This window comes from Corapipo altera, unplaced genomic scaffold (assembly GCF_003945725.1).
Source record: "Corapipo altera isolate COAL_440 unplaced genomic scaffold, ASM394572v1 112, whole genome shotgun sequence".
In the NCBI taxonomy this organism is placed as follows: Eukaryota; Metazoa; Chordata; class Aves; order Passeriformes; family Pipridae; genus Corapipo; species Corapipo altera.
In genome coordinates, this window is record NW_020884899.1 from 6,157,358 (window position 1) to 6,171,597 (window position 14,240).

Consider the following 14,240-nt stretch of genomic DNA (forward strand, 5'->3'; position numbering starts at 1 on the left):
CTCCCTGCTGCCCCAGCTGGCTTTTGGCTATGGGAGCTAACTAGGGTTTGAGTTTTGTCTAAGTTCAAATTCCTCCCAAAGACGGACTTCAGATCTGCACATTTCTGCAAAATCAAGTAGTTAAAACAAAAAAAATCTTGCTACTTGCAATCTCCATTTAATTTTGATTCTTGACAAACAATTTCAAACAGAAACTGCAGTGAGGCAGGACTTTTTCAGTTTGTTTAGATTTTGGGGGAAGGAGGCAGAAGGGAGAGGAAACCACACATTTCATCAGCATTTTTTATTTTTTAATAGCCTTCAGTGTAGCTGATTACCCAGGAGATCAGCAAATCTTAGCTCTGTCAAAGACAAGGATAAAAGATGGAGCAGAAGCTTTCTCCTCCTCCGCAGTGGTACTAACCCTCCAGCACACAAATCTAAACACTGTCCACTCAGTGGTGCCAACTCAAATGCCTCAGTTGTTAAGACAGAACAAAAAGAAAAGGACAATCTCCAAGGTATAACTGAAAGTAAATAACTAATAATGATGTGTGACATTAAATGATGACTCACTTTTCACGAGGCCATTTCAGATTGTAGCTATAACCTCAGATCAGACCCAAACGACTGCGAGAGCCGAAGTCTTAGTGGAACCATTAATTATGGATTTCCTGGCTTTTATAGGTTGGAGTCAGACCTTTGATGTTCCTTTAAGATTGTTCTCCTGTGCTCATTTCCTTTACTTCTCTGTTGGTAGCTTAAAAAAACACCCTAAGATTTCCATGGAAGCCTATGAGATCTCCTAGAAATGCATAGTCCATAAAAGCCCTGCAATTCATGGCTCATAAAGTCCTCTAATCCATGGTCAATAAAGCTTTGGAAAAGGGCTGTATGAACTACAGTCATTTCACAGTTCAGTGAGGATCATACAAGAATCAATAACCTGGTTTAAATTCACCAGGATTTGTCCTCCACCTGTATATTTCTCTTTGACTTTTCAGGTTGAAAGGCACCTCAAACAGCTGAATTCTAGAGACCTTGCATGGAAACAATAAGCTTTATGAAGCTTTCACCCCAAAGCCTTAACAAAGACCTACAAACCCCAACCTTGTCTCAAAGGTGACCAAGTCAAGTTTCAGATGACAACTGATGAGTTAGGAAACTCAGCCTGGAAGAAGAACCATTTGGGAACACGACGCCATAGCTCAGGGTAATATTATATGCAGAGACCTCGGTCTGTACAAAACATGGGGGACTCCAACTGAAGTATATGTAAATACACAATGGATCTGTGGGACATGCCAGTGTGAGAACTTCCTAGTACACTGATTATCCTTCAAAAATGAGTGCTAAGTTTTACTGTCAAAACATTATTGCGGCAGCACAGTAGAAGTCCATGCTTCTCTCCTGCACAGGTAACACTCCAAATGCCTCTATTATCAGCCATCCTGCTTGTTTCCTCCCAAGAATACAAACTCTGGTGACAGACACACATTTCTGCCCTTCTCTTGCCAATCAGAAAGGAACCAGTTAGAGAGAACTCGCTGTTTATTGCTTTGTGCAGGGTCCAGTTTGCAATTAATGCTGATGAAACCACACTGCCAAAAGCACAATATGCAGCAGCTGGTCTATGAAAGTTGAGACCCCATCCAATTTATGGGGAAACCAGAGCTGGTTGCGAGTCTCTGATTTAGCTGAACAGTTTGTATTTTTTCTGTTTTGTTTCCAGGAAAACACCAGAAGTTACTCCAGAACTGTAGAAACGCTAAAACCATCTGAAAGCACTAAGGCAGGCTTCCCTTCTTCCAGCCTTTCCTCATTTCTAAGGCTGTGATCTCCCACTAATATCTCCCTGGGATCTTTCAGCAAGGCAGGCAACACACAGTGTTTGGTTCATCACCAGCGTGGTGGGAGCGGAAACTTATGTTTCCTTATCCCAATCTCCATCCTTATGAAATCGAAGTAGAGGGATAAAAGGTTTGATTCAGATGAAATCTCACAGGAGCCCAAAACACGTAATTTAACTCTAACCTTCAGAAATAACTTTTAAATAATTTTCCTAGGAACAGTTTTTAATAAAACCAGCAAAAGGCACAAAAGTGCACAAGCACCACTTTAAGCCCAACTGCACATTTCCACTGCCATATCACACCCAATACCCAATATCCCTTCTGGATAGCTAGAATGGGGGCAGGAGGATTGTGCCTAACTGCCAGGCTCCCATCAGATCTATTTAAACATCTCACTTGCATGACACATATGGTGATCTGGACCAGACACCCTTATGAAATGCTGGGACACCATGAGACACCACAGGTCAGCAGCTCCTCAGCGGAAGAAGGATAGAAAAGTCCCTTGTCTTTGAGGTAATCAACTATGTTGATCCAAATGCCTCTTAGTTCATGCTTAAACATCCTCTGTGGAGAGGATCCAGCCAGTCAATGCACTTGGAAAAGAAAACACATGATTCCCTCTTACAAGGCTGGCACTAACCTCAGTAACAGCCTTATTACACTAAGATTAATGTGCACCACCTTAATAACACCCCTTACATCATTCACCCTGAGAATACAATAAACTACAAAAAATGAGGCAACTATTCCATTAAAAGGAATGAATAAAAATAATTTAAAAAAATCTGAAAACATAAGTATGTGAAGTTTTTTCTTTAGCAAAGGGAGAAACCTTTGAGAGACTTGCACGGAATTTAGGTGCTATGAAAGTGGGAATAAGTAATGCCCAAAGACAATCATTACATGTGCAGGTGAGCAGCCAGTTCCCAAAAGATTACTTAATTCCTTTTACTTGTTAGAAGATCTATAAACATTGTGGCTGTTTATCTGCCCATGACTTGGCCTGGATAAAGGCACTAAGAGATTTTCCAATTTTTAGAGGTGGGAGAATAAATTGCTCAGGAATCCTCAAAGCACACATTGAGAAGCCCTGGTCAAACATGAAGGCTCTTATTCAAACACAGAACAGGATTTTTTAACCTCAGACAAAGACTGGAATAGCCATGGAAATGTGCCTACCTCCATTCTCTCTTCACATAGAGGCCTTAGTTAAGTAGTTCATTTTCCCTCAGTTTGCTGTTCTCAGTGCACTCTGAGATGTTAAAACATTTCAGCCCCAGAACACAGTTAAGGAAGTTGAAAGTCAGATATGTCAGAATCTTAAAAACTCCCAGGAATATTCTGCACGGTTGGAAAACGAGTGAGCCTTTGGGCTGAAAACTGACACTGAAGATTGGAAAATAATTATTGGAAGAAAAAGGGCAAACATAGAATATTTTCTATTGTTGTTCTTTTTCTGTTTTTACTCTGACAAGTCTTTTTTTCTGTATATTTTAAATATTCTAAGGATTAGCTTTTTTTCTCTTTACTTTTAGATCAAACATGCCCATGAGCTTTCCTCCTAGTTCTACATTAGGCTCCAAAAACATCATCTCACTCCCTTTCTCTCCCATTTAGCCTTTCTCCAACCCTCCTTATGGTCTAATCAACAAGAGCTGGGATCTGTAAAGAGCCAGCAGGAAGAGGACAGGGACAGGGACCAAAACAGTTGTGACTCACCTGTCTTCTATCCGAACCCAGAGGTCATTGAACTGCCTCTGGCGATGGTGTTTGTGCTGCTTCTTGTGCCATTTCTTCTGCCTGCCAAACTCTTCCAGCTGGCTGATGCTGTCTGGCAACAAGAGGTGAGGAGACAGGCTGTCTTCTTCATCCATGTGCAGGGGCTTCAGGGAAGGAGAGGTCAGTGGGACCTGCTCAGAAAGAGGGACAGCGGGCAGGGCTGTCACTGAGGATCCTTCCAAGGCTGGGCTTGTCTTTGTCGTCCTTGAACTGCAAAACATAACATTTAAATATTTGATGAATAAGGAAGCAATCATGCCAAAAAAAGAGTGAAAGCAGAGGACTACACTGCTTGTTGTGTGCCCCTAATGGCTGAGAAGGTGCACAAGGAGGAAGGCTTTTGCTCTGGGGCTACAACTAAAGACAGCAGTGGCATTTCCAAGAAGCTTCAAAGTAAACACTGAAGTGAATAAAGGGGAAAAGGCAGTGGATATACTATTGCTGTTTTCTGGCACTTTAATTACTTCTTAAAGGCTTTAGAGTCAGTGGTAAGGGTAAACGTCACCTCCCCTGCTGGGCTGAAGGTCAAACGACAAAACTCTCTCTGAGCTGGCAAACGACTCTCAACTGTGTCTGGCAAAACTACTCTCTCTGAGGAAAACACATACATTAAGAGAAGCTGATCTTAAATTTATGAGATAGTACTAGTTATCTCATTATTTCTCCCGCCTTTCTTTTTTCTTTCCAACTTTGGATATCATCTGTGGAAAACAAGTCATTGTTTTGACTACAAGAAGAATTATAATTGCTCATCTGAGTCAGGATTGGTGACAAGGAAGCCCAGACTGATGGCAGAAGCATGGAAGCTAGGCTGCTGGTATGGGATATGTGAGACCTGAACTCCAGCAGGTAATGTAGAAAAAAGGAGGTAAATGACCTGTTCAAAGACTCCTTGAAACAATACTGCCAGAGCTCTTTGCTGTTTGAAATACTACCACCTCTTGTATATGACTGGAATGATGCAGAAAAAGACCTTTTATTTTCATCTTCTAGTGTTTCACTGATTTTAAAAAAAAGTCAATACACACTCCTTTGGTATGCAGCCATGTGAACTTACTGTGAGCTAAGATATCTGAAACAAAAATCTAATAAACCAGGACTGACACAAAGTTATTTCCCCACCCCCCCAACTTCAGTAGAAGTTCATGTTCGGTCTTAATTGCAAGAGAGGAACTTTTCCTGTCCCTGGGATGGGCCAATGAGTTGTAGGTACAGAAAATGGGAGAGAATTAATAGGCAATATGAAGCTGTGGTCTGCAAAACTATTTCTATTACATGGATGCTATGACTTTTATGACAGAAACAATTAAAGCCACGTGAAAAATTTTGCCTCCTGAGTGAAACCAGTAAGACATTTTAATGAAAAAGTAATAAAAAATCCTAAACTTCATTGGTGACAATGTACAAAATGTGCCGCAAGTGAAACCACATGTTTCATTTATGGAACATTTTGTTCTCTTCCAAAAAAGTCACATCTACTACTAATGGAAGCTTTTTTTTCTTTCTGATTTTTTTGAAGTCTGTTACAATACCAGTCAAGATGGTCATCTCTGTTTCCAGTGCATTGTGTTTCATCCAAAGGTCCTTCCAACAACTATTGATAATCATTGCTACTATGAGACTCACTGGCAAAAACTACACTAACTTTGTCACTTGCAGCCAACATTCATGAAGTTCTTCAGAGATCATCACACAATAGATACAGAAAAGAAAAAGACACTTGTTTAAACTAATTCTAAAATCCTCCATGGTTGATTTAATTAATAAAAGACACAAGAAAATCCCATTTTTTTCCTCTTTTTCCAAGCATTCAAACTCCCAGAAAGTCCCTTTCAAACACATTCATACTCACTCCATGCTCTCTTTTACATCACAGACACATCTAATGGTTCTGAATTTTTTCCCCAGTTAAGACTTTCCCCCATGTTTCGTGTTGAGGGGGAGTTTTCATCAATTTCCTTTGAGAGCTCTTGGTGCTCTCCAAAGCCTTTAAGAATTCTTGGGCTGTGACACAGGCTCATGGCCGAGGCAAAGCCATCTCCAGACTCACAGGTATCAAGATGCAACTTGGATAGGACAGTTTAGGCAGGTAGGAAGGGGCCTGGAAGCATCTACAAACAACATGTGGGTCACTGCAATGTCAGCAAGCCCTGACTGGTGGCAAGAAGCCACTGGAACTGAGCCGTTGCCAAGATTTCTGTTCCCACTGACTTTCTTCTCCTTGCCACCCAAACTGTGCCCCAAATTCCCTGAGATGCTGAAGGCAGGAGCAGCCCTTACATCTGCCAGCTCAAGACTGGGGCTGCTGTTTGGTTCCTTGAATGGTGTTAAGAGACATCTGAACACATACTTTCCAACTTTTAACACCTACTATTTTGTTACACGTGTTTACCTTGCACTGTAAACTGGAACCAGTAGAGAGGTGTTTTTATGGGTTGAGATTCTAGAAACCACTTAAGAGACTGGCAGCTCCCTTCTTATTAAAATTAATGAGTTGGGCATCAAAATCCCAGTGGTGGCTTTGAAAGTTTCTAGCTTAATTGTTTCCACTACCGTCACATGAGCCACAGGTTGTAAACTCGATATTTCAGAACATTCTTTGGGAAGAGAATAAATAAACACTGAAGGAACGTTAAAATGTTGTAACCTTAAGAGGGTTATAAACTAACCACTTGTACTTCAGAGTTGACTCAGGGGGAATAGCTCCACTGTGGCAACTGCATATTTCATTTGGTGGATGTTTGTTCCATTATTCCTGTACTACTAATAATTGCACCAAGACCTAAGAGGGACTGTTGAAGGCTGTATGTTGATGCATGCTTGCTGCTTTCAAAACAAAATGAAAATGCTTTTTAAACTGATCTAATAAATAGTTACAATAATTACATTATATTATGATATAAAAATAATAACTACATTGCATTACATAAATGTAAACAAAAATATTATAAAAGGTAATTATTTAATTATTAACCTGGTTGTTTTCAAATCTGTCATCCTGCAGACATTCAATCAGAAGTAAAATCAAAACAAAATATGGATATTTAATCCAAATACACTGTAGGAATATTTAAAGATTTTATTTTTAAGTAAGATGGACTTCCCAAAAGAAGATATCTTTCCCACCGATTTCAGTAAAAATGTTATTAATACAAAGGGCTTGAATCTATCAATATTCTGGATTTTAGCCTAAAAAATAAAGACAAAACCCTGCCATCCGCAATAGGATACCTGGACAATCAATCTCCCCATTAAGTGAAGCTTTACTGTTGGATTCAACTGCTCGTTTCATGGACTATTTCGTGCCTTTCCCCCGGTCTCGGTCTCCATGCACTCTGTTAGCACAGCTGCACTGTATGAAACCATGGGGATATAATGGACTTTTTTTCCATTCCTTCACTGTTGCTGAGACAGCTTTTCAAGATACATAGCTATTTTTAAAGCCAGAGGAAAAGCAAGGCTAGTTTTCAGTTTGTGAGGCCAGAGTGCCTTTTCTGAAGAAAGAGTGAGAAAGTACCACCCAAATATCTTGGTCCACGCAAAGATCTCTGAGATTTTTCATGAATAAGTTGATACAATTCCAGGCTTAGAGGTTCCACCCATTTTTAAATGTATCATTCCCACACAGGGTGGTCCCGGAGAAATTAAAATTATTTCAGGCCCTTAGGTGGGTTTTTTCTCATCTCTGACCTTAGTTTCCTTCCCTGGGATGTGCAGTTCTGCAAAACAAGTTCTCTAAAACAAGAAAGTCCAAATAAGAAAACTTTGGAGTCTCAGCAAATATCCTACGTGGCTTGGTCCTAAGGTACAGAAAACAGAGTGAAAACAGGGAAACATTTATTCTTGCTAGCTCTTGAAAATGCTTAATCCACAGACAAAGACCTCTGTGGTTTTCTTTCACTTCTGGTGAAATTTGCCATCCTTTTCTAATTCTTTTCAAGAATTAAAAGAACAAAACAAAACATGTAAGTTGTTTAGGCTGAGCTGGATGCTCCATTAGGCTGTCTCAGCATTTCTCTCTTTGCCTTGTGGTCTCCAGTGCTGCTCTATGCTGGCACTGACAATTGAAAATTGGCTCGTTGTTGGGATTTGCTAGGGTTATTGTATTGATCTGGTCAGAAAAATTACATTAGTACCATGAAGTCCTGCAATATCTTCTTTTCATAATTATTAGGCTTAAAATTGTTCACTTTCATTCAACCCCAGCCCCAAGCCCCCAAGCTATTCCTTTCTCCCTGCCCAGGCAAGCATCTTCCTACCCCTCACATCAGATTCCTCAGCTCAAGAGGGCCGTGACCATCTCTGGGCTTCAAAACCCCTCTGCAGGGCAAATCAGAGCACCACATTTAGTTCCTGCTCTCAACAGCCCTTAGGAATAGCCTACCTTTCCCCACCAACAGAGGATCTGTGGGGTTAACACTGCACCTTGCACCCCACCTTGTCCCCGCCAACAGGGATTTTCCCAACCACTGATTCATGGACAATTGTTTCAGGGAGGCATCAGGCAGGGCAGACCCGAGCTATGCCTTTAGCTACTGACCCTGCCAGAGTAACGCCAGCAATGCTTGGTGTGAGTCCCATCAAGCCTCCCCTGGGCTTCCACAAGGCCAGGGAATTGCCCTTGCTTTAGCTCCTGAGAAGACATTCCTTTGCTGATGATACTCGTCTTCCACGCAACTAAACCAACAATCTATTTTTTCAGCAATCTTGCGGTAACATTTCTGTTCCCTCAGACATGTGCAGAATCTTCTAAAATCCAAGCCTGCCAATTTGTTATTTGCATCTTGACTTTGTAGCAGGAGCGATGGAAAAGTTTTGCTCAGGAGACTGCCATGCTTTGCACGGGCTTCCAAGTACAGCAACATCGCTGAGGTTTTCTTGCTTCAGTTCTCAGAACTGTGAGACAAGGGGAGATTTTGTTTCATCAAGAGAGAAGCTGCGGTGATAGCAAGGAATGTGTGATGTGGCAGCTTCATCCTTATGCCACCGTTCCTGGGATGCACCCGGATGACAGCCAGACAGTAAGTTAAAAGCGTTTTATTATAGACGGATTCTCATAAATTCCAGTTTGGGTGTCTTTGTCGGGGCAGGAATTCGTTAGTCCCTCGCATGCATCCTTGCTCCCCTCACCACAGGCCGCAGAGACATCTGCTTCTGGCTTTTCTTTCCTTACGCATCTCTCAGAGAGTCATGCACACCCACAAGATGGGCACCAGAACGTCCTGTCCCACGAGGAGTTTTATTTTTTTTTTTTTTTGTCTCTTCCACGTCAGGATGAAACTCAGATTTTCAAAGCTCTTGGGAGAGCAGCAAACAAAAGAACAGAAAAGCAGGCAGAAATCCTAACCCACCCCAGCACAGTTTATAAGGCCTCTTACTAGTGATGGGAAGTATGGATTGAGACCATGGACCCTCACATAACCATGTGACATCAGTGCATACCACCACAGAGATAATCTCCTTCAAGATGAAAGCATATATATATTTTCCTGTAAAAGAGAGTAACTCCAGAAAAGAGATCAGAGAATTATCTGAGCTGCTTCAGGTTAAGTGCTGTAAATAACTGAGGATAAATTTGGGCTTGAGTGACAGCAAAAGAGAATACCTGCAAAATCCCTGATTGTTCACTTGCCCGATCAGCTTAATTATAATGAGGTTATTATATTTAGGATGTAGTTGGCTTAGGCCTGTACACTAACAGAATTTGGAAACAAAGTTGTTTTTTCTTTGCACCAGAGTCAACTACCTCTCATGAGCAGCTAAATTAGGTTAAGTAGTTAAATTAGATTACAGTCCACCCCAAACTTGGATGGTATCTCTGTACTCAGAACCCATGTCAGACTATTTCTCTGGGAAAAATCACTGTTGCTCAAGAACTGTAGCCTTAGTCTGAAACTGAATTTAGTCCTCAGGATACACATAGATTTGTGCAGACCCTCAACTCTGTGCATAAACGAAGTGAAAAGTTTGTGAAGATATTCCCATGGATGGTCATGTTCTCCTTCCAGTTTGAGAAACTTTAAAATAAGAGAAACAAGTAAAACTTTTGTTATTTATTCCATTTCATTAAAAGTGGAGTTGGTCTAGGGCACAGGAGAAGAAACACAAGTGTTCTGCAACTGGAGGGGTTGAATTTGCTGAAAGAAGAGAGGGCAGCTGAAACATTTGTAACGTGTCATTTCCACATTTTCATGTGAATTCTTTTATTTCAGAAAACTAAAAATGTTTCATTTCAGCATTTTCTGAAGAAAGCTTTTAATTTTTCTTTTTAGTCTTCTGTTTTCAAAGACTTAAATGCTACAAAGCGCCCTTTTTTGTTCAGAAATTGATCTCAATTAAAAAGAAAAACCCAACTAATATATAAAAATGACAAAACCCAACAAAACCCAATTCCAGCTTTCAAAAATATCCTCAGAATGTTCCATTTCAAATTGCTCTGAACTTATTTCCCCTTCTCAAGTTTTTGGCTCAGTTCTTGAACTGAATAATCCTTTGTTTATGCATCTTTCATGAAAACTCTCTAATCTGCACACTCCAGAGGATGGGCTGTGCCCCCAGGGGAAGGATGGGCCGACCCTCCAGTCTTGCTTCCATTTCCCACATTAATAGCAAATAAGAACCTTGTGGCCCACAAAGCCTCATCTCAGGCTCCATTCCCTAAATCTCCACTGTCTTATTACCACCACACCGATTCAGTCCTAAGTTATTTCTGCCTGGGTAGTTTGGCTTTACCTCTGGATTGGAAATCCTGACTTTTGTCCAAATCTGCCAAGAATACACAAGGTTTTTGATGAATCTACAGTTATGGTATTACAGCACAAAAGAAGATTTTAGAGTTGCATTTTTTATGGAACTGGAAGATTTTCAGGGTTTATTCCACACATTTTTTTATCTGTCATTGTTTGAAAACCATTGTTAACATGAGTAAATATATTGCTCTTTCCTTTTAATAACTTTTTAATAAACACACATATATTGCTTCAATAAACAACAATGGTGGACTTACTACTGGGGAATGCAATCTCTCTTTTCTCTTTCTAAACTCTCTGATCTTTCTATGTTTCTTTCAGATGATGTCATATTAATTACACACAGCATATTTTTCCTAAAAATTTGGATGGAATTAACTTCTATCATTCAACAGGTTCTGCAAAGCATAAGATTCTCACCCATTTAGGCCCAGTCTGCAACACGAAGTTTCTTCAGGTCTAACTGTGACATTTCTAAAGTTTCGGTTTGGGTTTCAGTTTTGGGCCAGTTGTGATTCTACAGCATATTTATAGTGGTTTGGGCAGTGTCTCAGAACAAATGCCACCATCTCATCTCAGCAGTTACAATCTCAGACCCCAGGGACTGGAGAGCAACTCAAGGGCTGAACAAATCCTTCTTTCTCCTCGAGCTGCCACAATCAAACTAGACATACTCACTAAAACTTGTCTGTATCCTACTTCTATTTTTAGTCAGTGGAACTCCTGATGCCTACGGCTGTCTGCTCCTCCCTGGGACAGAGCTGTACAGCCATGCATAAAGACAGGTTTGCTAACTCAGTTGCAAAACTATTCTCATCTCATGTTCGTATTCCCAAACCATTCCTGACTTTAGTTTAAGCACAAAAAAGAAAGTGAGGATGAATTTGTTTCATTCCAGTAGCTGTCATCCATACAGTTTTCAAGATTAAGAAGCTGACTGATAATAAAACCCCAAACTGACTGTTTGATTTGATTCCTCAGCAGAATTACAGCTAATACACAACTGTGGTCTGTATCTTGTTCATTTGCAATCCAAATTGAGTTCTGCTTCCAGGTTATTTCCACTGGGAATTAGTTTCTCTTCTCTGCTGGATCCTCCAGAGAAAAGATACACCTACAGGAGTGCATATTTTCCATTACATCTTAAAAATAAAAACTCTCTACAGAGACATCAGCTGAGCAAGGCACCAAATGCCTCACTTGAAGGACTACAACATTTTCACTGACTTCAGACTTAAACTAAGGGCAGATTATTCAGCATTTGCCTGGTGCTGCTTCCTTGCACTTCTGTCTGATGCTCTGGAAGCTGAGTCCTGGTAGGGATGAGATACTGGGTGGATCACAAACCAGTACAAGCACGGCAGCTTGCCTTCCTGAAGTACCTTGTTCAGTCAAGGCTCTTACAACTGCAAGACGAGAGATAACGAAGGCTCATAAGTAGCTGCTATCACTGGAAGGAGAGAGACATGGACCACTTAAACTGAGCAGCAGGAAGAAGTGTGGAACCAAAGAGCCATAAGCAGACCATGTCTGCAAGAGATCCCACATCTCTGTAATACTGAACCCAGTATTCCTCTCCGAAGCCAACACCACAGAACATCTGATCTGCTCAGCCATTGATGCTGCTGAGCTAAAAAAAGGAACACAGAGCCACTCTGCCTTTCTCCAAAGCACTGTTATAGCCCACTGGCATTGTCTTTATCACACGGCCTGAGTGTTTCCAAGAAAAGAACAAAACAGTTGTCAGGAACCCTATTCAGGCAACACTTCAGCCTGTCTGTGGGCATTTTTACTGGTCGGTAATGGACAGAGCCCTCAAAATGTGATGAAAGCAGAAGCGTCCTCCCTCCAAACTCCACTTGCTTTAATGTCTAATGCTATTCTGTCTACTGTAATGCTAACAGACTTCACATAAGGTTTCTCTATGTATTAGCCTCGTTTCACCCAGGTTCCTTCTCTGTATCAACTCATGTTGATGAAACTGCTTGTATCAAATGCTTATTTATGTCTGACAAATTCATCCTTCACTAAAATACTTCCTTAACAGAGCATGCACATTGCTGCTGAAACCTTAAGGAAGAAAAGAAGGTTTTATATTATCTTTTTTGGTTGCTATTTGAAACTTATGAGATCGGACCTTGAACTACAGCTTGAATATCCAGGAGGCATCTGAGGCCACAAGAAAGACTGATTTTTTTAATGAACTCAGCCAAATCTCACTGACTAGTTACAAAGAACAGGCTCCTGGTCTTCTCCCCTTAAAACAGGAAAATTTGCACTGACTCCAGAAAATATCTCTCCTTCATTGCAATGTCTATGATTATTTTCATTGGTACATTTAAGAACTCCAGAGTGAAATTATGGATTCATTAGAGAGCTCGATCTCAGCAAGCTGACAAGCAAAGGGTATGAGATGATGACCAACAGATACAGTCAGAGCATCATGAGGATACAATGACACAGCACTCAACAGTAAAAAGGTGACAGTCCTACAGCCTTCTCCCCTGAACTCATCTATAGACCTCATTGCACAGGAGCTTTGGGGGCTCACCTGCTCCAAGGAGTTACCAACACAGCTAAAAATGCAGGTGGAGGAGGGTCTGTATGGAGGCAGTGCTTCCTTCCTCCTGCATCTAACTGGATATCACTGGTCACCAGGAGTTGTGGGGTACTCAGGTCCCCTACTGACAGCCTCTGCTGAGAGAAGAGGGTGGAGGGTGATGGGTCCTTGGAGCAATTCTGATGGCAGTCATCTTCCAATGGAAGAAAAGGAAGGAATGTCCATGCACCTCTGTCAAGGGCTTTCTGCTGGCCCAGCAGAATAATTAGGCCAAATGGTTTCCTTGACCAGGGAGATATCAAGATCCTCAGGTGCCCTTTGTGTAACCTCTGCAGACTTCATTTGTCAAGGAAAATTAGACTGGGGATGGGCAGTGCTTGAAACTTTAACTGGAGTGCTTTGTGAGCACGAATGACAAATGGCTCGTTATAAACTTGAGCAGACCCAACTTATACATAAACTGTTTGCATACACACAAAAAAATAGACAAACCCAGCAATTAAGGCCAGCTTTCTTCCCATGCAGAGAACCCTACACAGCACAAAGTGAAACACCAGGAAAATGAAATCCACTTGTTCTGCTGCTCCCCAGAGCACAGTTAAGTCCCTGTTAGGAAGCTTCCTCCCTCCATTGTATGTGCATGTGTTGCATGTGTTTATCTATTTGTTTGTTTGCCTTGAAATGCTTTATCTAAGTGCCAGTCTTTTGAGAGGGTGTCACAGTTGACTGAGTATTTGTAGCACTGCCTAGCTACAGAAAAACACGTAATATCACAAGGCAAACAGATGTCAAAGACTCATCAAAACTATGCCTGGCATCTGGCACAGGTTCTAGCAGTCACGTTTGCTTCTTATCACTACACAAAGCTGGAACACTTTTCAAGAGTGACCAAACTAGGTTATGAGAAAGGCAGGAAAGGCAAAGGAGGGAAGTGGGACAGTGCACCCCAATAGTGAAAGAAGAGAATAAAATCAGTATCCTGCTCCGCATTTAAACCTCTTCTGGTTTTCTGTGGATTTCATGTGCTGCCTTTCACTGACTTGAGTGGGAATTGTTGACCATTCAGCAATGGTTGCTATTATGTATGCATATGCTATCATATGTTCAAGTATGAATGCCTGAATACATATGAATGGCCCTAAATTCATTGCTGCATTTGTAAAACAAACAAACAAAGCCCTTGTTAACTCTGCTTTCTTTCAAGTCAATGGCCTTTCTCCTTGAGGGGAATGTTTCTAAAATTGCCTCAGGCATTTAAAACCTCAGTGCCTGCTAAATGTCAGTGGAAGTTCCAATTCCCAGTTTCATTTGCGACCT

At 41.1% G+C, this 14,240-nt stretch overlaps 1 protein-coding gene across 1 annotated transcript in view; it reads right to left on the minus strand.

Moving 5' to 3' along the window:
• TRABD2B (TraB domain containing 2B) overlaps window positions 1–14,240 on the minus strand; it is a gene marked incomplete at its 5' end in the record, with an annotated part of 277,903 nt that overhangs the window by 21,382 nt on the left and 242,281 nt on the right. Inside the window, one exon of the mRNA XM_027648864.1 lies at window positions 3,555–3,824. Within this exon, the coding sequence (XP_027504665.1) occupies window positions 3,555–3,824 (270 nt within the window). The remainder of the gene's footprint in view (window positions 1–3,554; window positions 3,825–14,240) is intronic.